Source organism: Thalassophryne amazonica, chromosome 16, assembly GCF_902500255.1.
Source record: "Thalassophryne amazonica chromosome 16, fThaAma1.1, whole genome shotgun sequence".
NCBI classification, from domain to species: Eukaryota; Metazoa; Chordata; class Actinopteri; order Batrachoidiformes; family Batrachoididae; genus Thalassophryne; species Thalassophryne amazonica.
Window position 1 is genome coordinate 22,951,754 of NC_047118.1, and position 25,076 is coordinate 22,976,829.

At 40.3% G+C, this 25,076-nt stretch overlaps 1 protein-coding gene and 2 long non-coding RNA genes across 3 annotated transcripts in view; 2 read left to right on the forward strand and 1 right to left on the reverse strand.

Annotated features, from left to right (window-relative positions):
• Positions 1-25,076, reverse strand: part of LOC117528339 — a 639,388-nt gene that overhangs the window by 15,620 nt on the left and 598,692 nt on the right. The gene's annotated exons all lie outside the window — the stretch shown is intronic.
• Positions 388-14,512, forward strand: LOC117528330 (deoxyhypusine synthase-like). The gene is made up of 10 exons (XM_034190963.1): positions 388-532; positions 1,644-1,841; positions 2,467-2,631; positions 4,105-4,226; positions 4,875-4,971; positions 7,565-7,651; positions 11,411-11,516; positions 11,606-11,709; positions 11,924-12,049; positions 12,785-14,512. Exons 2-10 carry the CDS (start codon positions 1,647-1,649, stop codon positions 12,878-12,880), a joined length of 1,098 nt encoding a protein of 365 aa, XP_034046854.1. The 5' UTR covers positions 388-532; positions 1,644-1,646; the 3' UTR covers positions 12,881-14,512.
• LOC117528336 overlaps positions 15,223-25,076 on the forward strand; it is a 29,520-nt gene continuing 19,666 nt past the window's right edge. Inside the window, exon 1 of the long non-coding RNA XR_004565735.1 lies at positions 15,223-16,623. This is a non-coding gene — a long non-coding RNA (uncharacterized LOC117528336). The remainder of the gene's footprint in view (positions 16,624-25,076) is intronic.

The window sequence follows — 25,076 nt, forward strand, 5'->3', positions numbered from 1 at the left end:
CTTTTACGACAGTATGAAGAATACGGAATTTTTTATGTCTAAACTTTTAGCTGATAGTTATCAGGATTTTGTTTACTATTAATTTTTTGTTTGTTTGTTTGTTTCTCGAGGACCACAATGGAAATAGTGTTTATGCTTTTTTGTGTTATCCTCGGCAATTTTATATCTTGTATGTATGTATTTTATGTACTCGTATTTTATTGCCAAATAAATCAAATCAAATACCGGATTACTGCACAGGGTATAAGTCTCCTACCTATTTTTTTCTCTTATTTTATTTTAGGGACGTTAGCCAGCCTCCCGACTTACACTCTAGTCCAGCTGGCGGCGGTAATGCTCCCTATAAGCTAGTTGCCAACCGCCAATAAGCAAGACGAAGAAGAACCACAGCCGTCTGTTTGCGCATGCGCTGAACGGAACCGGTGTCGCAGGTAGCGTTGTTTGTTAGCATGCAAACTTTCATTAACCTGTTTTTCTGACTTTTAATAGTTATTTGATATTTAATAACTTTCTAACGTCTCCTCGGAAACAGGTACGTTTGCCTCTCTATGCGTTAAGACTTTACATTAAAATTGGATGGTTGAAGCAGCTCTTTGGGACAAAAGTAGTCCAGCCTTAACATTTCTTTTAGCCACATCTATATTTCATTTAGAAATATTTGATATATAGTCTATTTAATACGTAGTTAATATTGGTTATAAAAGTGCTTTTGGATACTGTTTAAATATCAAACTAATATTTAACAGTATGAGTTATGGGCAGCACGGTGCCTTAGTGGTTAGCACTGTTGCCTCACAGCGAGAAGGTCGTGGGTTCAATTCCCGTGGCCTTTCTGTGTGGACTTTGCATGTTCTCCTTGTGTTTGCGTTGGTTTCCTCAGGGTCCCACATCCAAAGACATGCGGGTTAGGCGGATTGGAAGCTTTAAATTGTCTGTAGGTGTGCAAGTGGGTGTGACTGTGTATGTTTGTCTGTTTGTGGCCCTGCGACAGACTGGGGTCCTGTCCTGGGTGTACCCCGCCTCATGCTCTATGACTGCTGGGATAGGCTCCAGCCCCCCACAACCCTTGATTGGACTAAGTGATTGAAGATGAGTGAGTGATTATGAGTTATGTGAAAATGGGTCACCTTGGAGCCTTGGAGAAAGCACTGAGCCAATAAGGCCCTGATGACCAAGGATGGCTTCATATAACCATGTCAAGTCTGGGAGCATGAAATAGTGCTGCCTTGGGTTCTGGATGGCAACCACACAGGCAGACAAACATTCCATTCCCACATCAGTAAAATAACCATCTTATCTGCTGCAGCCAGGTGAAAAATGGGTGTCCTGCCTTCTCCAGCTATTAGAGTCCTCAGCACTCAGGCACCTGCATGCTGGAACATGCACAAAGAAACTCGCCACATGGTCAGAATATTGACACAGTCAGGCTAAATTCAACACAGGACACATCTGAGTTTACTCAGGCTGAAAGAAAGAGTTAAATGGGATTGCTGACATGTGTCATTGCTGTTCGGTCACCAACACACGACACAACTTTGACTCGTCTTAACATGTCGGACTGAAGGACTGGTCAGGACAGACAGTATAATGTATTTTGTCCTACTCTTCACATAGTGACTGCTGCTTTTATTTGTGTTCTAAAGGAGATGGCAGACCGTGCACCCTCTGTTGCCATGGAGGCTGTCCTCAAACCTAGTTGCAACCTCCCAGAAGATATGCCAAAGATCCGAGGCTATGACTTTAATCAGGGGGTTGATCTAAAGGCAGTGATAAAATCCTACCTCACCACAGGCTTCCAGGCTAGCAGCTTGGGTTTGGCCATCCAGGAAATCAACCGCATGGTAAGAGAGCAACCAACGCCTTCATCTGGAAATATACTACAGTGTCTCATGTTTAAGAAAACATGAGACATTGATGGCTTATCAACAAGTTGATTGGCAGCATTCATGCGGCATTCTCTTTCTGATCAGCTTCTCTGTTATTAAGAAGACATAGCTCAAGCAAAATGTGGATAATTTTATATAAATTATATCACCACATTAATCGACCAGTGGGTTTACCAACCTGTATTGTCAGTCAGCAACAGTAGCCTTCTTTGCTATCAGGACCCTATGATTTGCTTAGGCTTCACCAGCAACTTTAGTGGCCTGCCTGCCTTTGTTTAATGTTATGGTCATTGTGCATGTTAAAAGATGTTTGTGTGGCCAGAAATAGGCACTTAACTGGTCCTCACCTTTATCTATTAGAACCCTACATTTCAGAGCTGGAAATGCTTTTCATGGATGGGAGTTCGTACATCTTTAAGATGGACATATTTTCCTGTGTGTAAATTGCTTGATTGCTGGTGTTGATTGTGTGTTCTCCACAAATAACAATTTGTAGCTGTTTTATGCAAAATTTAATTGGTACCCATAATCAATCTATCTAGGATGTTCACTTGTGCTACTTTTCATTTTCATCTGTCAGATTGAGAAGAGGCTCGAGCCGGCGGAGGAAAACGAAGGGAAAGAACAGAAAGAATTTGATAATTCCTCCTGCAAATCAGGTTGCACCATCTTCCTGGGTTACACCTCCAACCTCATCAGCTCCGGGATCAGAGAGAGCATCCGTTATCTTGCAGAACACAGAATGGTACATGCTGTACTACACATAGACACAATTAACTGTATAAATAGATGATTTTTTTTTTTTTTTTTTTTCCACTGGACTGAATTGTACTAGGTGAGTTATTTTACCAAACAAATTTAAAACAACCCTTTTTTTTAGCATTGCACAAGGAAGTAGTTTTCATTGTTTTTCAGCAGATCTTAAAAAGACATGAAGTGATTTCATTGAAATTCGTTGAAGGTCTAGAGACGAAGATACAAATTTACACACACCTTGAGTAAAAAATTGGATTTAGAAAAGGTAGAAGTTTACAGTTGATCACCATAACAAAGGCTGAGCTATCATTTCTGTTGTCCATTTGGACTATGGTCATTGCTTTCTCCAAAAACCTTGCAGGTTGTGGTGATTATAGCGCCGTCTTAAAGATTAATGATATTGCATTTCTATCCGAGGCCTCCAACAAAATGATCACTTCCTTAGTTTTGATGCTGAGGTTCTGATGGACCACTGGGATAAAAGTTTTAAGTCCTGGCTGTTAATTTGAGCCTTCTTCCTAAATAATGTAAAGTCTGTATAGAGTCAAACTTTGCATGTGTATTAAAAAAAGATGAAGATAGAAATACAGAGAACTTTATTAATCCCTGAAGGGCAATTAAGATATAAGGAAACAGTATATGGGAATAATATAGCGACGGTGCACATGGGCAAGGCAGTGATTCCCCCCGTTCATCCTTCTTCCATTCATAATCAAGCGTTGATCCCAGATTAGGCTTGGCTACATGTGTATTTATCCAAACTTTCACTTGCCACATGCATCTCAAAACATTTGAAGCTATCTTTGTATGGAGGCATCTCAGCAAGAGTGGTACACTTCTGGGATAATTTAGATCTAAACAGATGAAGATCACTGTGGAATTGTAGTAGAGCAATGAATTTACATGATGCCTCTATTGCAAGTTCAACATCATTTCCTTGGAGTGCCACAAGCCTGGAAATATGCTCAATATATTCATCATTTTTGCATGTATTTGAACCCTGTTGGATTACCGATTACAAAAAAAACCTGAGGTGGTATTTACTAGTGCACATGACAGCAAATTTATGAACGCCAGTCAATATCTTGAAAGTTGTTTGGGGAGGAAAAAAAACTGCTGCATGGATTTTTCCACATGATCCATCTGAAAGCCAAGAGAAAGGCCTTTTAAGTGACGTATGTTGTGTCCATTTAGTTCTCAGGTTACTTAAACTCAAAATTTAGAGGCCTTTGAGCAGTCGCACTCTTCATCTAACATAGTAAATCAGAAAAATCTTTTAACTCTTCATTTTAAATGCCTAAATGTGTAAAAAAAAAAAAAAAAAAAGTAGACCTAACATGCATTGTTTGATCAAATAGAGTACGTGCAGTTGAGGTCAATTGAGTATATGTAAATTTATGTCTGAATCAAATAAAAGATGTTCATTAAAAAGCCGTTCTAACCTGAGCTTATTCGGCATTAGGTGGATGTGATCGTCACCACAGCTGGAGGCATAGAGGAGGATCTGATCAAGTGTCTGGCTCATACCTACTTGGGAGACTTTAATCTGCCTGGCAAGGAGCTCCGTCTAAAAGGCATCAACAGGTTGGGTACTGCTCATGCTCCTCTTAAACACCATAAACATCAGCAAGAGACTGGACTTCTTGTTTTGGGTTTCAAAATTAATTGAATGAAAACTGCTTTTATTTGGATTCACCCTGAGCTTTAATGGTCATACTGGTTATTTTGATGTTTGACACAAAATATATAGTAACATATACATATTATATTACTAGCAACCATTTTCTAAACCATAAAGTGGACAAGCCTTTCCTCATCGCTGCAGGCTTTTGCTCATTCTAGTGTATTATTAAAATCAGCTTGTTGACGTTTGAAGCAGTCTTCAGAGGAGTAATCCTTTACGTATGACTGATCAGGTTTTTTCCACCTCAAGCACATATTCTGTTGTTTACAGTAGATCGTGCAGAGGAGAATGTAATAAAGTGCTTTGATTTTGATGTGAGACTGTTGGGTTTGTTTGTTTTGAAAGTGGTTGTCAGTAATGTGTACAGTACTTTTATATTTTGGGCTCAGACATTAAAATGAGTTGCTGTACATAATCATAAAGGACATAATGGTGTGGCGTGACGGCCATCTGCACTGCAGTACATGTCTTTGAAGTTAACAGTAGATAAGAATTTTATGTCCCTTCATCCCTCTAAATTCCCCTTCACACTTCTTTGCTGGTTGCAGGATAGGAAATTTGTTGGTGCCCAATGATAACTACTGTAAGTTTGAGGACTGGCTGATACCCATTCTGGACCAGATGCTGTTGGAGCAGAACACAGAAGTAGGTCTATATGTAAGGCTGAATGATGTGGCCAGAAATTTTAAATGTGTTGTCAGATTTCATATTGTTTAAATCAATTATGATTTTTTTTTTTGTTGTTTATTTTATGTCAGGTATGGTTGTGTTATGGTAAATGGACTGCATTTATATAGCACTTTTCCATCTGCATCAGATGCTTAAAGCACTTTATACATCAGTGCCTCACATTCACCCCGATGTCAGGCTGCTGCCATACAAGGCGCCCACTACACACCGGGAGCAACTAGGGGATTAAGGACCTTGCCCAATGGCTCTTGGTGATTTTCTGGTCAGCCTGGGATTTGAACTGAGCCCAATGCTTTAACCACTAGACCGTCACCTCCCCTGTTAAAACGTATCATACACAGTATTATTGGCATTGACTCCTCACATTATAACTTAGCAATTATTAGAAGGAAAAGCTCTCGGCACCCAAAACACCGCAGGGCAAGTTCACCATTTGTGGTAGACAGCTTTTTCGAAACACCATGTGATCCTCGTGTAGCTCTCCAGAAGCAGCACCAGTGGTGTGTTAATTGTGAAAATGGTCCATCTGCAGCACTTTGATTAAGAATGTCCATTCCTCCATATGATGGACTGTGGCTACTCACTCAACTAGAGTTCATGTTGTCCGTGGCAATGCAGTGGGGGAAATAAGTATTTGATCCACTGTCAATTTTCCAGGTTTTTCCACCTACAAAGAATGGAGAGGTAGGTCATTTTTATTGTAGGTACAGTTCGACTGCGAGAGACAGACTCTAAAAAGAAAATCCAGAAAATCACATTGCATGATTTTTAAATAATTAATTTGCATTTTATTGCATGAAATAAGTATTTGAACACCTACCAATCAGCAAGAATTCTGGCTCACACAGACCTGTTAATTTTTCTTTAAGAAGCCCTCTTATTCTGCACTCTTTACCTCTATTAATTGCATCTGTTGAACTTGTTACCTGTATAAAAGACACCTCTTCACACATTCAATCAATCACAATCCAACCTGTCCACCATAGCCAAGACCAAAGAGCTGTCTAAGGACACCAGGGACAAAATTGTAGATCTGCACAAGGCTGGGATGGACTACAGGACAACAGGCAAGCAGCTTGGTACAAGACAACAACTGTTATGATTATTTATTAGAAAGTGGAAGAAACACAAGATGACTGTCAATCTCCCTCGGTCTGGGATTCCATGAAAGGTCTCACTTTGTGGGGTAAGGATGATTCTGAGAAAGCTCAGAATTACACAGGAGGACCTGGTCAATGACCTGAAGAGAGCTGGGACCACAGTCACAAAGATTACATTAGTAACACATGATGCTGTCATGGTTTAAAATCCTGCAGGGCAGCAAGGTCCCCCTGCTCAAGCCAGCACATGTCCAGGCCCGTTCGAAGTTCACCAGTGACCATCTGGATGATCCAGAGGAGGCATGGGAGAAGGTCATGTGGTCAGATGAGACCAAAATAGAGCTTTTTGGAATCAACTACACTTGCCCTGTTTAGAGGATGAGAACAACCCCAAGAAAACCATCCCAACTGTGAAGCATGGAGGTGGAAACATCATGCTCTGGGGGTGCTCTTCTGCAAAGGGGACAGGACGACTGCACCGTATTGAAGGGAGGATGGATGGGGTCATGCATTGTGAGATTTTGGCAAACACCCTCCTTCCCTCAGTAAGAGCATTGAAGATGGGTCATGGCTGGGTCTTCCAGCATGACAATGACCCCAAACACACAGCCAAGGCAACTAAGGAGGGGCTCTGTAAGAAGCATTTCAAGGTCCTGGAGTGGCCTGGCCAGTCTCCAGACCTGAACTCAATAGAAAATCTTTGAAGGGAGCTGAAACTCCAAACCTGAAAGATCTAGAGAAGATCTGTATGGAGGAGTGGACCAAAATCCCTGCTGCGGTGTGTGAAAACCTGGTGAAAAACTACAGGAAACGTCTGACCTCTGTAATTGCAAACAAATGGTTTCTGTACCAAATATTAAGGTGTGTTTTTCTAGGGGATCAAATATTTATTTCATGCAATAAAATGCAAATTAATCATTTAAAAATCATGCCATGTGATTTTTCTGGATTTTTTTTTTTTTTGATTCTGTCTCTCACAGTTGAAGTGTACCTACGATAAAAAAATACAGACCTCTCCATTCTTTGTAGGTGGAAAAACCTGCAAAATTGACAGTGGATCAAATACTTATTTCCCCCACTATATAGCAAGTCACCAAACCCAATTTCGCACCAGTGTCTCTGTACCTGTTATAGAACGTGGCACAGCTCCGTATGCAAAAAGAAAGAAATCCACATCTACAAACCTTATAGCCAAGTTTGATCACGTTCATTTGCTTTTTTAAATCCATGTTTCTCTGTTGAAAAGGAAACCACAATTGGGCATTTACAGACAGCTTTAGTCTGCTTAGTCACTAGCAAGCAATGAAAAAATAATTACTCCTCCAGCCCTCTTTGTGTAATTAGAATATCATCTGTCAGTGTGCTAATATGTTTTTTTTTTTTTTTTTTGTAACCTGACTTTCCTATTTTTGTTTTATACATTGAGAATTTTAATCTTTTTTTTCAAGGGCATTTGTTGGACTCCATCGAAAATGATCCATAGGCTTGGAAAGGAGATCAATAACCCTGACTCTGTCTACTACTGGGCCTACAAGGTAAACAGAGTACTTGTTAGGAGTCATCAGCTGAAAGTTGAATGGGCAATTAAAAAAGAGAGGTTATACTAGAAAAATGTGGGGGAAAAAATCTGCTGAAGGTCCTCATGGCTCCTAACAAATTGGTGATTTAGAAGTACGGTATTTGGGCACTCAAAGGGCATTTGAATCCACCCTGATTTGACATTGGAAAAAGTAGGTCAAGCTCAGTACTGTCATAACTCTTGAGAAGGTTGTGAGGTGAATTTGTCTTAAAAATCTTGAGACTGCAATGATTTGATTTGATTTGAATTGTGTGTTGAAGGCCACTGTAGATGGAGCCACATGCAAACAGCGACAAGACCTATAAACCAAATGAGCGTAACTTAAGGAGGCTGTACCCCTCTTTATATGGTGAAGTTACAACTTGAACTTGTATAATACTTAATGTTTGCAGTAATGTAAAAATCCAAAGTCTGCAGAATCAAATGCCATCACAAGCCCATTTGTAGGACTTCATGGTAAGGCTGTTATCAGCTGCATAAATGATACATGTGACGACGCTGTGTATAGGTTTAACCATGTTGAAAAGCCAGTTAGTGTGATCAGGGCCAGGTTTCATAAAGCAGTCTAATCTAGTCTACTAAGCTTACTCAGTCAACTAAAGCCTGGTTCATACGACAGGATTTTAAAATTATCTTTAGGTTTCCAAAACCTGAGAGACCACACACGTAAGATAAAAAATCATAGCTCTCACAGGTTTGGTCGTACAGTGTGGGGTGTTCAGCCATACGGTAAAAACACCATCACACACGAACAGATTTCACACACGAACATTCCCAGCTCAGACAGGAAATCTTGCAAAATCTCTCGAGATTAAATGTGACTTCAGTGTAGACAAACGGAGATACTTTGTGGACTATTTAAAACAGAAGGAAAAAACAATACAAAAAGAAAAAGAAAAGGCGTTCTTTAAAGGAGTGGATACAGTGCAACCACCGGACTTTCTGGTAAGTGAGAACAGCTGTTTTGATTTTATTTTCTGCTCCGTACGTCCGTCACCTCGCTTTCTGATTGGCTGCACGTCACATTCAACATATTTGTTTGTGGTCGGAGGAACACAACACACGCTGCGATATCAGGCCAAAAAAATCCAACATGTTGAATATCCCCGATTTGCGATCGGAGGGCTCCTGATGTCCTTCCGAGCAGATTGGAGCGCTCTTAACCAGTGGTGGGCACAGATAACCAAAAAATTAACTTCGATAACAGATAATAAGATAACTGAAAAGTTATCTTTGATAAAGATAACCGATAAACCACCCAAAAATGTATCGGAAGTTACAGATAATCGTTGTCTATGGGACATTTGCAGTTACTAAATAGCTGAAATTGATTTTTAACACGATCGCTTTTGAAAGCATCAAAAGCGGTAAAAGACCTAAGGAATAACCAAATCCTGAGAGCACCCATGAAATCAACTCTTTACTAATCATAATCATTTTTCTTTCAACATTCTGCCCCTGCTGGAAGCTCTTGTTTACAACAGCGCTCCCACCACAAAGGCACACCAAGAGCAGTCATAAGGCCAGCTCCCTATCAATTTCAACACTCCGGTCAGGCGGAGGTCTTGAAAAATAAAGTCATACTAACTTATGGTTTTTTTGAAAATACTGATAGAATAACTCCATTAATGTCAATTCTGTCATTTGTACAAAGTTAAAATATAACATATATCTTTTAATGTTGAATAAGGCACTAATTCTGAGGTTTTGTAACAAACACAGACCGCAAAGCATTCTGGGTAAAAGTGCTAAACAGTGATTGGTTCAGTAATCCATTATGTAAACCAACACGTTAATGTGACGTGTGTCGTGTTGGTTTAAAGATAAATGTGCTTTTGTAAAATATTCCATTTTTATTTGTAAAAACACGCATTTTTACGGAGCCCTGGAAGTGTCATCGCAATTGCATGTTTTAAAACTTTTATGATGTTGTAAAACGTGCACTCAATATTAGTAAGTAAGTAAATGTATTTATATAGTGCCTTTCACAGACATAAGGCCATGTACACACGTTGTCGGGTATTTGTAAAACTGTATATCTTACCCTTTCAGTTTGCGCCTGGACAATGGACAATACCAACACTTTGAGAGCAGCCAGGTACGCAGACGTTTAATACTGCCATGAACACTCCTGGCCAGTAGATGGCAGTAGCTGCCTTGAAAAAATGTCAAACAAAATTCCAGATAATCCGTGTCTGCTACATTTAAGATGCGTGGAATTTAACAAACGCATATACACTGTCTATAAACCCAGAGAATATATTCACGAGAGTTTTAGGCACTAGAGTTTAATGCTGTTATCTGTGGACCCTGAACAGAGTGTCTGAAATGCATTTGTCCTGTCGTGAACATCTGAGATTACCTTATGCTACCCATAATGCATTGCTGCCTGGCACAGCGTGTGCTCACAAAACCTTAAAAATTAGCACATTACTTTAAAATGAAAACATATATCTGATATTTTCACTTTATAAACTTCAACATGACAATAATTTTAGATAACTTGTCTAAAATGAGTGGTTAAAATTTGAACCATAAGTTAAACATGTATGCCTCTGGATGATACGGTGACATTGTGATTATATTAGTATGGTGTTAAAGGAAATGACTTTTTTTTTTTGGTCACCAGTTCTCCTTTGCTTACAGACGATAGAGTGGTTTCTGTTTACAGAGGGTAGAACAACATGCCTATTAATAAACTTTTAACAGGTAGGTCTCACCAGCTTTAACAGTTTTGAAAATGTTTTTCACTGTTCAGCTTAGTTTAGTACGTTATCGGACGGTAATTTGTCGGAAAATAATTAGTCTGATGATGGTTTTTAAATTTATCTAAAAAGATAATCCGATAATGAAAACATTATCTTCGATAATTATCTGTTATCGGAAGTGTGCCCACCACTGCTCTTAACACACCACACGTGGCAAGAATATTTGATAAGATTATCTTTAGCATCATCACAATTGTTGGGGCCTCATTAAGATTGTCGGAAGGGGAAGATCGGGTCCGATATCGGCCTAATTATCCTGCCGTGTGAACCAGGCCTAAGGTTAGCGACACAACATTGTCTAATCTCTGTTTCGCATCGACAGCTAAACTTGTAGATGAGCCATCTTACATTACTCCACGATTTTCATGGTCATGGCAGCCTGCCGAGTGCCATTGCCAAGAAACGCCTCCGTTGCGTAACAGTTTTGTTTACTTCCGGCTTGGTCCGTCTCCTACAAACACGACCGAGTCCGCCACAGCGGAGGAGAAGCGCTCCCAACCTCGACATCTTTAAACATCTCCAATGGAACACCCGCTCCTGCCGCAAGTCTCTCCTTCCTTCCTCCCTCCTTCATCAAGTGATGGTACATAATAGCTGCCTTTTTTGAGGTAAGGCACTGAAGTTTTGTCAACTAAAATAAAATTAGCCTCCTCTGTACCAGGCTAAAAACTTCAGTCTGCTAATGCAAAACTTTTGCCGACTAAGCATTTCTGCAACAACTAACATCAAAAAATGAGTCAACTACGTGAGTTGACTAAACAAGAATAGACTGCTTTATGAAACTGGACTCAGTACTTCTGGAGAATCCAATAGAGTAAAAGCACCAATGACTGAACTTCATTCAGGAATTCTGCTTTGTTCAGTCATTTCATCTTTCTGCCTGACGTCCAGTTTGTTCTCATCTATAAATACACTGTAATTAAGTGATGAGCTGGTGTCTGTTTCAGAATGACATTCCAGTATTCAGTCCTGCTCTGACTGATGGTTCTCTGGGTGACATGCTCTACTTCCACTCCTATAAGAATCCTGGCTTAGTGTTGGACATAGTCGAAGGTAACAACGTTATTGGTGTAGAACAAGGATCAACAAAGCAATTTCATGATTATTTGTTGGTCATGTGATAAATGTGGGTTTGATTTCAGATATCAGGAAGATAAACAGCCAGGCGGTCTATGCCAAGCGGACAGGAATGATCATCCTGGGAGGTGGCCTGGTCAAACATCACATAGCTAATGCTAACCTTATGGTAACTGCCTCCATTTAATAGTCTTCATTTCGCATTTTCAAGACGGTGCAGAAAAGTCTTATATGTGTGCGAAAAGATGTTATGTGACAGTGAGCTGGTGAAAATGAAAGTTGAAAACAAAAATATTCAGACTTTGTACAATTTACAGCATCATCTGTCAGCTGTGCTCGATTTTTGTCATGACACATGATTGTCTCACCCCTGTTCTTTCCAGAGGAATGGAGCTGACTATTCTGTTTATGTAAACACTGGTCAGGAGTTTGATGGATCTGACTCTGGGGCCCGACCTGATGAGGCAGTGTCCTGGGGAAAGATTAGAACTGACGCCAGACCCGTCAAGGTGATGATATTTATCACAGCAATATTGAGTGTTTATCCTTTAGTGCAGTTGTATCACATATTTTGTGATAGATTTGCTGTACTTGGTCACATTATGAAGATCACCAAATGCCCTTGAACAGAATACGTATGTGCATGACCTGTGTTCAGACCCTGACTGGCTGTTTGCTGTTATCTCTCAGTGCTCTACTCACCTTTGGCAGTTGTATCCATTTTAGTTATGTCACACATTCAGGTTGCAAAATTTCAAACTATTTTCCATTTTTTAAATAAATAAATAAACAAATATATAAAATGTGTGTATACATACTAAAAAAATCGTTGTTGCTACTCTTACACTCTTAGTAATTGATCGAGTATTCATGGATCAATTGCTAAGAGTGTAAGAGTAGCAACTCACTTGTTCATTTCCAAGAAAATTTTTTTTTTTTTTTTTTTTCTGGGAATAAACTCATTTTGCCATGACCCTGCCAAGGTGGATGAGCATTATGAAAAAAGCTTTGGTGCTCCAACTGGGAAAGAAAGGATATTACTTTACAAATGGACATTGTGTTCTCCTTTGGCCTAAAGGGGGCAGTGTCTGCACACTTTCTTTAAAGGGGCCACCATGCTGCCATGAAATGAAAATAAATGAATAAACAAAATAAAAAATCAATAAAGAAAAATTGTCAGTAAATTCAAAATATTAATAAAATGTCCATAACAGGGAAATAAAAGTTCTTTTCTTTGTCCCTAGGTGTATGCAGATGCCTCCTTAGTTTTCCCTTTGATTGTGGCTGAGACCTTCGCACTCCACGCCGACAAGTTGAATGCTGGCAAGAAGACAGATTAAATGTTTTCCTCCTCACATGATTGTTAGAAACCACAACCGGCTTTGTACCTCTGGCTCTTCCCGTCTTTGTCTTTTTGAAAATCTAAGTTTATGATCTTCTGAACCTTCGCGCTGAAAACACCATTAAGACCGAGCACTTTTCCAGGTCAGCGTTACAGTGAAACCTTGAAGCTGTGAAATGGAATGCTCGTAAACAGCAGACACCAGTGAGAAATTCCTCTTAATGCTTTCCATACCGATATTTACATGTTAAAACAAGTACTGTTTTCTTTGTGTTCAGACGGCCGAAATAGCGCCATAGTGTGCTATAGCATGTACCAAAGAGACTGTTCAGAAGGCGGTGGGGTCTAAGGTGTGTGGATGAGGGCATTTTAGTTTTTGTTTTTTTTTTAAGTTAAGTTTAATTGTTGTGTGATGGGTTTTATATGAACTCTTGCTGCATCTTACATACTAGAGCCAGGTCCATAAGTATTTGGACAGACACCATTTTAGTAATTTTGGCTTTGACTTAAATCGCTTCAGTTGCATCTTGATTGGTATACAAAGGGTTCGCCAAAAATATCACATTTTCCAAACCTGTAAGTAATTGGACAAACTAAAGATTATTTTTAATACAAATCATCACTTTCACAGCCATCGTTTAACTTTGGACAAGTTAGAGGATGGATGTACATGAACATGTCCAAGTCACTGAATATGTCTTGGATTTACATTCATCATTAACATATATAAACTGTATATTACCATATGGTAAGTTTGTCTGGAGAGGTTGATTCTCAAAAACTGAGTGACTGCGAGAAGAAGATGAGTGAGGGAAGCCACTAAGAAACCCACACAACTCTGAAGGAGTGATAGGATTCTCTGGCTCTGATTGTAGAAGCTGTACATAGTGCAACTTCTGGCTGTTGCGTCACCAGTTATACAGCTTCATGGTGAACTGGGGCAGACAAGTATTTTTCAAAAGTTGTGAAATCTCACCTAGTTTGCCAGAAGTTACAAGAAAGACTCTAGCCTAGATTTGATCTTTTTACATGTGTTAAAATGCGTCTCTGTGCCACTTCATTATGAAGCTGTATAAGTGGTGACGCAACAAACCAGATTTGCACTATACACAGTTTCTCCAATTACAGCCACTGAAGCCAAGAACAACTTCAAAGTTGTCCAGGGTGTGTTGATGGCATCCTCTATATCTATCCTCTGACTTGCTTAAAGAAAACTGCCTGTAAAAATTGTTTGGAAAAAAATAGTAATATTTGCTCTGTCCAGTTACTTCTCGCCTCTAAAAATTGAAGTGATTGTGCATACAAATGACTAAATGGTAAAAGCTGAAAGTCAACACTACAAGCAGATCTTGATCATTTCATTCCAGCTCCATTATGGTGGTACATGGAGGCAAAAGTAAAAAAAAAAAAAAAAAAAAAATACTCACCCAACTCTATAGCTACCTTCCTCCTAGTTAGGAAGGAAAATGTTGCTGTGAGCTCAGTACAAATGTAAAAAAAATGATTCTTCTTTTTCAGTGAGACTTTAGATCATGAATACAACAGATTTTACAATGATAAATTTAAAAAAAAAATGCACAATGGTTTCCTCATGTTGTCTTTTCATTGTGGATTACAATGTCTTTGGTCAGTCTCTGTTTCATTATGCGTTTGTCCACTTCTGAAGCATTGGTGAATGCTACCCAAGAACTTGTCTTTTTGGTTGTTGGTGTTTTTGCCATTGCTGCTTCTAGTGCAGCAGATAACCAAAACAATCATTCAGTTTGTGATAAAAGCATGAAATTTGGTACACATATTCTAAATTAACTGTTTATTTTCAGATATGGAGACATCCTGGAGCTGACCTCTACAGGGGTCAATAAAGAATTAATTACACAGGGGTCAAATGTAAAAATGCTCTAATCATGTTGAAAACTATACTACACTATTTGTGTAATCATAAGGATTCCAAAAAGGTATAGTTCAGACTATCTATGACTGAATGCTCTGGAGTTATTTAAGAGCAAAATGGTGACAAAAGTCGGTTTCAGTTTGTACAGGAGTGAAAAGATGAAGTTGCCCCAATTTTGGTAAAATGTGATGCAAATTATTGGTTGAGTGAATAGGATTAATAAATAGAATAATTTTGACTATGTAGAACGCTTGGTCTCCAAAGTAAAGGTCAAAAAAGGTCGACGTCCATTGGATTCTATGACATGTGGCATATGTTACCCCGTAACATAACTAAGCATGACAGGTGGTGGAAACTATTCCTTTTTAAAATGCTACTAACTCAACCAATAATTTGCATAATCTTTTACCAAAATTGGAGCAACTTTAATTTTTGACCCCTGTACAAACTGAAACTGACCTTTACCATTTTTGCTGTTTTTACCCCTTAACTCCAGAACATTCAGTCATAGATAGTCCAAACTATACCTTTTTGGAATCTGTATGATCAGACAAATAATGTGGTATGGTGTTCAACATGACTGTAGCATTTTTAAATATTGACCCCTGTAGCTCATTAGAGGTCAGCTCCAGGATGGCTCCATATCTGAAAATAAACATTGCTTAATTTAGAATATGTGTGCCAAATTTCATGCTTTTATCACAAACTGAACAATTGTTATGGCAATTTTAGCTAAGCTGCACCTCTCCCGAGGAACCCCTCAGGGTTAGTAAGAGCATCACATGTTGGTGTGTGTGTACGTACGTGTGTGTTACTGGCTCATGTTCAGGTTTCACCCACTCAGGCAGAGCTCACACAGTGTAGGCGGAGTCTCAGTTCCTTTCCTTTCTGCTGTCAGCAGAATCAACCACATAATCAAGTAACGATGACTGAGACAGTTCCCGTTGCAATACATCAGTCTGCTATTATGGGAGTGGACGTTTCCTGGGATGAGTGCTGTTCCCATATTCTTAATTTGCAGTCACTGTGCAGCTTTGGAGATGGAAATGGGAGGAGTTAACCAAATGTGTTTGTGTGTCTGTAGTCACATGCTGACTGGAGCCTGTTTGTTTTATTCAAGTTGTCACTGTTTTTATTTTCTAAGAGGGAATGGTGACCTTTTCTGCTTTTTGGATAATGATGGAAAGGTAGAATTGGACCTGGGTTAAGCTCAACTCTCCCAAAACCTCAGTAGTATGTCTTGCTTATGCTTAAGTTGGGCGTTTCTCTCTATATATGCTACTTTTCCATTCAGTCCTATCATTTTCCGTTGGCAGCACTGCACGAGCGTGTTTACCCAGGGCTCGACGGTTGTAAGTTTGAAAAAGGCAGCAGTATATAGATTTTTAAGCCTCAAGGAAGTGTTTGTTGTGTGATTTCTAGAAAGATGACAGAGGGCTGAAGTGTGTGTGTGTGTGTGTGTGTGTGTGTGTGTGTGTGTGTGTGTGTGTGTGTGTGTGTGTGAGAGAGAGCTGCAGTCACGCTATGATAACATTGTGTGGCATCTGCACAGAGCAGACAGTGTTTGCTCCCTCCTCCTCTGTGGAACAATCAGCGTACTGTGCTATGTGCAGGGCCACAGCAGTCAGAATGGTAATTATGGCCGCTTCTGGCCAGATTGGCGGCTTTTTTTTTTTAATAATGAAAACCAAAGAGCCAGACAAAGAGGACAAAAATTGAAAAAGGAAAAGACCGGGGCAGGCAGAGCTGACCCAAAGCACAGCTGCAGGGTGGGTGTGGATCTGCTGTGAGCGGATGGAAAAAAAAAAGGTACAAAACTCATTTCCATATTTACAGTCAGGGCCGCGCATGTTTGGAGAGTGACGGTTAAAATGAAACAATTTAGACCAAAAGTAACTTTACAAACTAAATATAAGGAGCACTTTTAATGAGTGTAAATCCTAGTTAGTGCAATACTGCCCTTGAATTAAAGTTAAGTCTCCACTGTACCTGTTTATTGATTAGTTATGGTTTGCCTCTATTTGCCCTATTGACGTATCCCATAATCCCTTGCGCGCCAGAGAGTCGCTGCAGTCAAACAACATAGAGAATCCACTTGACAATTGTAAATGAACATTATACTACAAAAATGTAATTTTTTTATGCTTTTCGTCACGTTAATAAGAGACTGCTGCATGATACCCTGAAAACTTGCTAAAACAATTATAACAAATAATCCGTGTCTGTTACGTTTAATCTGCGTGGAATTTAATAAACGCAAACCGAATTTCAGACATATATATTAGTCTGGAACAAAGAGGACAAACAGTGTTGTAAAGAACAATAATCAAGACGTTAAAGAGCAAACTTCATTTTCTCCCAGAACGACATGATCAGGAAGCGATTGTAGCTCACAGTAGCTCCTATTGAAAATAACAGAGACAGCCTGTGGTTCTCACGTTTACATAAAACAAACGCAATAACAGCGTCTAAAAACCCAGAGAATATATTCACAGGAGTTTTAGGCACAATATAAAAATAGTTTTATGGTGCAATGTTAATGCTGTTGTCCGTGTGCAGCGGTTAAAGTGCAGCATGATCAGAGCGTATCAATGCAGTTCTCAATGTTACTGAAATCTCGCAGCGCGGCGGCCTCTCCGAAGTTTTGCGGGATTTGTAACGTCAATAGGGTGAATTGTGATTGTGGTGGTGCACACAGACAAAATAACACAAACGCCACTATCCAAATACTTATGGACCTGACTGTAATTTGTTCTGTAATTTGTATCTGTGGCATGGCCCAAGCAGAGGGTCACCTCTGCGAGTCTGGTCTGCTTGAGGTTTCTTCCTCAGACGGAGTTTTTCCCTTACCACTGCTGCTCTGGGGGTTTGGTAAGGTTAGACCTTACTTGTGTAAAGCACCTTGAGGCAACTCTTGTGATTTGATGCTATATAAATGAAAATAAAAATATTAAAAAAGTAAAAATAGACTGCATTCTGAATCCCATTTTGTGAATGTGTGTTTTTTGTGTGGCTGAGTCGTCCTGTTACAGAGGAGTGTCCTGCCTCTTTATCGCCACCTCTGTTTACCTGTTATGTTACCAAGGGAACGCCTATTTGCTGACGTGTAGAGGTAGCAGCAGGTGAGGGAACACAAGTGCGTGGGCATGACGACAGAGGAAAAATAAAAATTTACAGAGCGGGGCACAGAAAAGATAAACGTTCAGGTGCAGAAGGGGAAACAAAGGAGCAATAAATAACTGAAAGGCGGGTAAGGGCTTGGATAAATGGACGGGAGAAGATAAGAGGACAGCGGGGAGGGCACGCGCGCTGCCTTCTGTTGCTTTGTCAGAAACAGGAAGTCGTTGAACCGCCATGTCCTGATGCAGCTGGCTGACGCTGATGCCGGCCATGTGTACCTGTTACTATAGTAACTGACGAGCAGGGACAAAACATTCATATGTCTGCTAACTGCTGTGTCTTTTTTTAATCATATTTGTTATAATTGTGGCTTAATGACTGTGTTACTGCTGATTTCCATGGTGACCAGAAAATAAAAATAATGTGCGCTGACAGGTTTCCTCACACGTGTTGGAGATCAGGAGTTGGTCTGTAGCTCAGGTCCATCCAAATTTGTGCCTGTGAGCCATATCATGCTTAGTGCCGCCGTAGTAATCGACAAGGTGTCTGCAAATTAATAAATTAGTGTTAAGCAGATTAAAGACTAGTGTTTTTATTATACCTGTGATATCAGTCGGATGTGGATCCACGGGTTTACTAGTGGAGCCAGTACCCGGATCCACTGTTCGCGGATCCACTTTGTGTCGAACTACTTTCCTTCGGCCATCTTTGTGGCGGAAGGACAATAGTTCCACACATGGATCCCCAATCTTGTTTAACATATCATTTTTGAAAAAATACGGTAACCAGCTGAGGTATAAAAACAAAACACCCCTTGTCTGGGGAGCAATATGAGTGGAGGATCACCTGATCTGGAGGCGAAGGTAATCCTCCGCCATCCCCAACTCACTGGATCCGCTCACATTGCTCCCTAGACGAGGGGTGTTTTGTCATTTTATTTTGAAATTTCATTTTAGATTTAGCATGTTAATTTTCTCTAAAATGTGATATATTTAATTATAATGTAATATATCTAATTCACACGCAACATTTATTTTTGGCCCTTGGCCCTCTATCCAAATTTATTTTTAGCCCTTTAGACAAAAGAATTTTAATATGTTTTATGGATTCTGGGCTTCTTGGACACCAACATGTACGAGGGCTGTCAATAAAGTATAGGTCCTTTTTATTTTTTTCAAAAACTATATGGATTTCATTCATATGTTTTTACGTCAGACATGCTTGAACCCTCGTGCGCATGTGTGAGTTTTTCCACGCCTGTCGGTGACATCATTCGCCTGTGAGCACTCCTTGTGGGAGGAGTCGTCCAGCCCCTCGTCGGAATTCCTTTGTCTGAGAAGTTGCTGAGAGACTGGCGCTTTGTTTGATCAAAATTTTTTCTAAACCTGTGAGACACATCGAAGTGGACATGGTTCGAAAAATTAAGCTGGTTTTCGGTGAAAATTTTAACGGCTGATGAGAGATTTTGAGGCGATACTGTCACTTTAAGGACTTCCCACAGAGCGAGACGTCGTGCAGCACTCCCAGGCGCCGTCGTCAGCCTGTTTCAAGCTGAAAACCTCCACATTTCAGGCTCTATTGATCCAGGACGTCGTGAGAGAACAGAGAAGTTTCAGAAGAAGTCGGTTTCAGCATTTTATCCGGATATTCCACTGTTAAAGGAGATTTTTTTAATGAAAGACGTGCGGACGGGTCCGCGCGTCGGGACGCAGCCGGCGTGGTGCGGCGGCACAGGAAAAACACCTCCGTGTTGATAACCATTTGTAAAATCCAGGCGGCATTTGATGGCTTTCAGTGGAGTGAGTATATGAGAAATTGTTTAACAGCTGGACATGTTCCAACTTGTCCTTAAGGCTTCCAACAGAGGTGTTTTTCCTGTGACGGAGCGTCGCAGCGGCTGCGAGCCGACACTGCAATCTGCCCGCACGTCTTTCATTAAAAAAAATCTCCTTTAACAGTGGAATATCCGGATAAAATGCTGAAACCGACTTCTTCTGAAACTTCTCTGTTCTCTCACGACGTCCTGGATCAATAGAGCCTGAAATGTGGAGGTTTTCAGCTTGAAACAGGCTGACGACGGCGCCTGGGAGTGCTGCACGACGTCTCGCTCCGTGGGAAGTCCTTAAAGCGACAGTATCGCCTCAAAATCTCTCATCAGCCGTTAAAATGTTCACCGAAAACCAGCTTAATTTTTTCGAACCGTGTCCACTTCGATGTGTCTCACAGGTTTAGAAAAAATTTTGATCAAACAAAGCGCCAGTCTCTCAGCAACTTCTCAGACAAAGGAATTCCGATGAGGGGCTGGACGACTCCTCCCACAAGGAGTGCTCAAAGGCGAATGACGTCACCGACAGGCGTGGAAAAACTCACACATGCGCACGAGGGTTCAAGCATGTCTGACGTAAAAACATATGAATGAAATCCATATAGTTTTTGAAAAAAATAAAAAGGACCTATACTTTATTGACAGACCTCGTAAATGCAACAGAGCAGATATAAATAAAATAAAATAAGTTTTTACTATGGATTTGTGTGCAGATTTGTGGTTGTCACAACTTTTTTGTTCCAGTCATGACATCTAAAGTTCAAATTCTGCAGTTAGCATGATTACTATAGCATTTCTTTTCCCTTACCGTCAGGTCCTTTCAGCTGTCACCATGTGTGAAGCAGGAATCATATGTGCTGGTTATCGTACTCTCCACTCGCTTCATAACACGACTTGGGTTCAAATTCCTGAACCATCCAGCAGGTGCCACTGTCCAGCAGTTGGTGAACATTTGTTTCAAAATAGTTGGTGGTGTTATCAGGCCCCATTTAGCACAGCATTCCATTTGATACACACTCCGGAACAACGCTTGAAACACAGATGTTGCAGAGGTTTTGAAACATCAGGGACCACTGCTTGGAGTTTCCCATCAGTAATTTACAGTTCTGAGGAAAACCCTTGGTGTTGTCCCCAGCCATGCATTCTGTCCATTCTTCAATATTGGTTTTACTTTCCTGTTTGTTTTATAGTTTGTGCCATATTTGGCCACATATACGCATCGTCTTTCTCCTAGCGGTTGCTAACCTGTTAGCCAATACTCACATGAAGGCAGGTCCCATCCAGCAGGTGGCAGATACATCTATGAGATACTACATAAGCAAAACTTTTTTTTTTAATTCCTCTTGTGCATTAGAAGACAACCTCCATCTAATGGGTTCATGCTAATTATCTGCTCTTTTAATATGATCAGTTACAAGATGATGGCATTTATTGTTTTTGAGTTATTGCTTCTTCACACTACTCATCTACATTGTTACAGTTACCGGTGTAGGGAGTAGTGGTAGGCTGAAATGTGTACATAAGAGGTCAAAGGTCAATGTGTATGTATACTGGGAAGCCTATACAGATGACTTTGCATTTATACACAGGTAAAGATTAAAAAATTGATGCCTTCTGCAGAGTAAAGTTAAACTCATTCCACTCTAAATGTGTTTGCAGCTGTCTCCATTTAATTAATGAAGCTATTATTATTATGTCGCACAGTATTGGCACATTGTGCAAACAGTTTTTGAATTCAGTATTTTATTTTATCCTTAGCAGTTGAAGTCAGTGATGGGAGACCTCGTGCCGTTAAAGTGTGCAAAGTTTGATTGCAGTTGAGGCCTACGCTGTAATTCTCAGAAACACAGCCAGAGAAGAGGAACTACACATACAAAGGTTTTCTGATGTCATTTTTTGGTTAAAGCCTCTGTGTTACATTTTTTTCCCCTGAAGCCTCAACAATGAGAAGTAACACACAAAAAAAAACCCTTTTAATATGAAATGTGATAAGAGTGTCGCACATTAACTTGTTGAAAAAAAAAGAAAATGTCAAATAATTTTCAGGTAAAAGTGCAAAACATTAAAAATTAAATTCAGTAGATACATTGCGTGAACACAGTTTTGTTTTGGTTGTACTATCACATGGTTTTATCTTTGTTAAATTACATTGAGCTGTAAGCATGCAAAGTAATCAGGCTTTAATTAATCCGAGACACCCCTTACTTTACTTTTTAAACAATTTTCTTCAAGAAAACACAAAGTTCTCTGATTTATTTTTTTTTATTATTTTAATGACATCATGAAAAACATACAGAAACACAACTTCTGAGTACAGCTTTATTCATTTTCATTTATTAAGCAGTCATATACAGTAGATTCAATATCCTTTTCTTCAGTTCGTATCCATTATTAACATTTTATCATCACAAAACCCAATAAATTACAATGTTTTGTATGTCAGTGCTCTGGAAATGCACTAAGCTGGCACATGATGTAACTTTATAATAATGTAACTTTATACATCAGTTATACATCTGTTACCCCCCAAAAAAACATTTAGAACAAACATTCTGCAAGCGTGCATGTGCATATTTAGGTTGATATTAGACAGTAGTTACAGCTGTGCATGTGTGTGAGGAAATTAGACGAGTCCCCTGTTCCTGCTGAACTGAGCCAGCTGACGTCACACACTGATTATCAGCACAGCAGGCACAGGAGACCGGCCCAGCAGGGTAGAGGTGGCACACAGACGCACAAACACACAGAATGCATGCATAGATTCAAGAGGCAGAACAGCATGAGCAGTTTAAGCAAGCAAACACAGAATTTGACATGTGCGCTCTCTGCTCCTGTGAGGCCCTGTGCAGCCATCGGGTTAAAAACAACAACTCTATTCGCCCTCCGGGTTCAAGCATCGCCTTCGACACTAATGAGACAACTGACATTTGATTGGGCTGATTCATCAGATTAGCAGTTATCACCAAACACTCATGCACGGACTCCCATAGGCCTCACCTGGGCCACAGCGGACCGCCCTAAAGGTCACCTGTGATCCACGTGAGCTGCCACGGTTGACGTATAACAAAAAGTCATTCCGGTAAATAATCTGCAACTCAGGCAGAGGGTTTTTTCATTTTGATTCACACATCTTCATGCATTTATTTCCTCTAGGCTGGACTATTGTAATTCATTATTATCAGGTTGTCCTAAACGTTCCCTGAAAAGCCTTCAGTTAATTCAAAATGCTGCAGCTAGAGTACTGACAGGGACTAGAAGGAGAGAGCATATCTCACCTATATTGGCCTCTCTTCATTGGCTTCCTGTTAATTCCAGAATAGAATTTAAAATTCTTCTTCTTACTTATAAGGTTTTGAATAATCAGGTCCCATCTTATCTTAGGGACCTCATAGTACCGTATCACCCCAATAGAGCGCTTCGCTCTCAGACTGCAGGCTTACTTGTAGCTCCTAGGGTTTGTAAGAGTAGAATGGGAGGCAGAGCCTTCAGCTTTCAGGCTCCTCTCCTGTGGAACCAGCTCCCAATTCAGATCAGGGAGACAGACACCCTCTCTACTTTTAAGATTAGGCTTAAAACTTTCCTTTTTGCTAAAGCTTATAGTTAGGGCTGGATCAGGTGACCCTGAACCATCCCTTAGTTATGCTGCTATAGACTTAGACTGCTGGGGGGTTCCCATGATGCACTGAGTGTTTCTTTCTCTTTTTGCTCTGTATGCACCACTCTACATTTAATCATTAGTGATTGATCTCTGCTCCCCTCCACAGCATGTCTTTTTCCTGGTGGTGGTGAAGCCAATGAATAGGAAGCGAGGTCATATCTCAGCAACACTTTGATATATCAAAACAAAATGTGGTATTTAGCCTCGGGACCTCATTGTGAGGAAGCACAAAAGTTTTTGGTGTCATGGGCAGTCACATGATCATGATCCAGAGTGTAGAGCAGGTAGCTGAATGGATAAAGAGCTTTCCTGCCACTATGTAGACTTGGGTTCAAATCACACTCATGTTACATGTTTGTGGACCAGACACTTAATTCAGTTCAATTTATTTTCGTTTACATAGCGACAAATCACAACAAAGTTGTCTCAAGGCACTTTACACAAGTAAGGTCTAACCTTACCATCCCCTAGAGCAAGCACACAGGCGACAGTGGTAAGGAAAAGCTCCCTCTGATGATTTGAGGAAGAAACCTCAAGCAGACCAGATTCAAAGGGGTGACCATCTGCTTGCGAAGGTGATGGTCTAGTGGTTAAGGCATTGGGCTTGAGACCAGAAGATCCTTGGTTCAAATCCCAGCCTGACTGGAAATCTAAGGGCCCTTGGGCAAGGTCTTTAATCCCCTATTGCTCCCGGTGTGTAGTGAGCACCTTGTATGGCAGCACCTGACATCGGGGTGAATGTGAGGCATTACTTGTAAAGTGCTTTGAGTGTCTGATGCAGATGGAAAAGCGCTATATAAATGCAGTCCATTTACCATTGGGCCATGCTACTGACACAATTTACAATACAAATATACAGGAAAGTTTGGGAGTCCATACCGGTGCACAGGATGGGAGGCCTGCAGAAGAAGACACCCACTCCCAGCTCTGGATGGAAGCCGCACCTCAAACAGAGAGAAAAACAGAATCAGGCAACAGAAAGACAACAAACACAGTATAATTTGTCAGCATTAAGCAACAAGAAAGACAGAAAAAATACTAAGGTGTTCCCTGGCCAATAGCCCTAAGCTTCACTAAAAGACCCAGAATTTAGACAAAGTTGAGGCCATGGCATGCTCTGTTTACTAATAAAATGAATTTAAAAGGGTAAAAAGCATAGTAACATACTATGCCAAAATGCTAGCCATACGAAAGGGAAAATAAGTCTGTACTTGAAAATCTCTACAGAATCTGACTGTTTTATTGATGCAGGGAGATCATTCCACAAAGCAGGTGCATGATAAGAGAAAGCTCTGTGACCCACAGAGTTTTTATTCACCCAGGGACACAAAGTAGTCCTGCACCCTGAGAACGCAGAGCCCGGGCTGGTACGTAGGGTTTCATTAGGTCAGCTAAGTAGGGAGGTGCCAGTCTGTGAAAAATTTTTAATAGGTTAGTAACAGAACCTTAAAATCTGATCTCACAGGAACAGAAAACCAGTGAAGAGGTGCCCAAAATGGGTGTCATGTGGTCAAACCTTCTGTTTCCTGTCAACGACATCAGATGACAATTACACTGCCTCAGTTCACCCAGCTGTAAATGGATACCGACCTCAGCTGGGGAGTTAACCTGCTTTGTACTGGCGTCCCATCCAGGGGGAATGATAGCCTCTCATCTGCTTGATGCCACGGCATCCGTGTATATATATATATATATATATA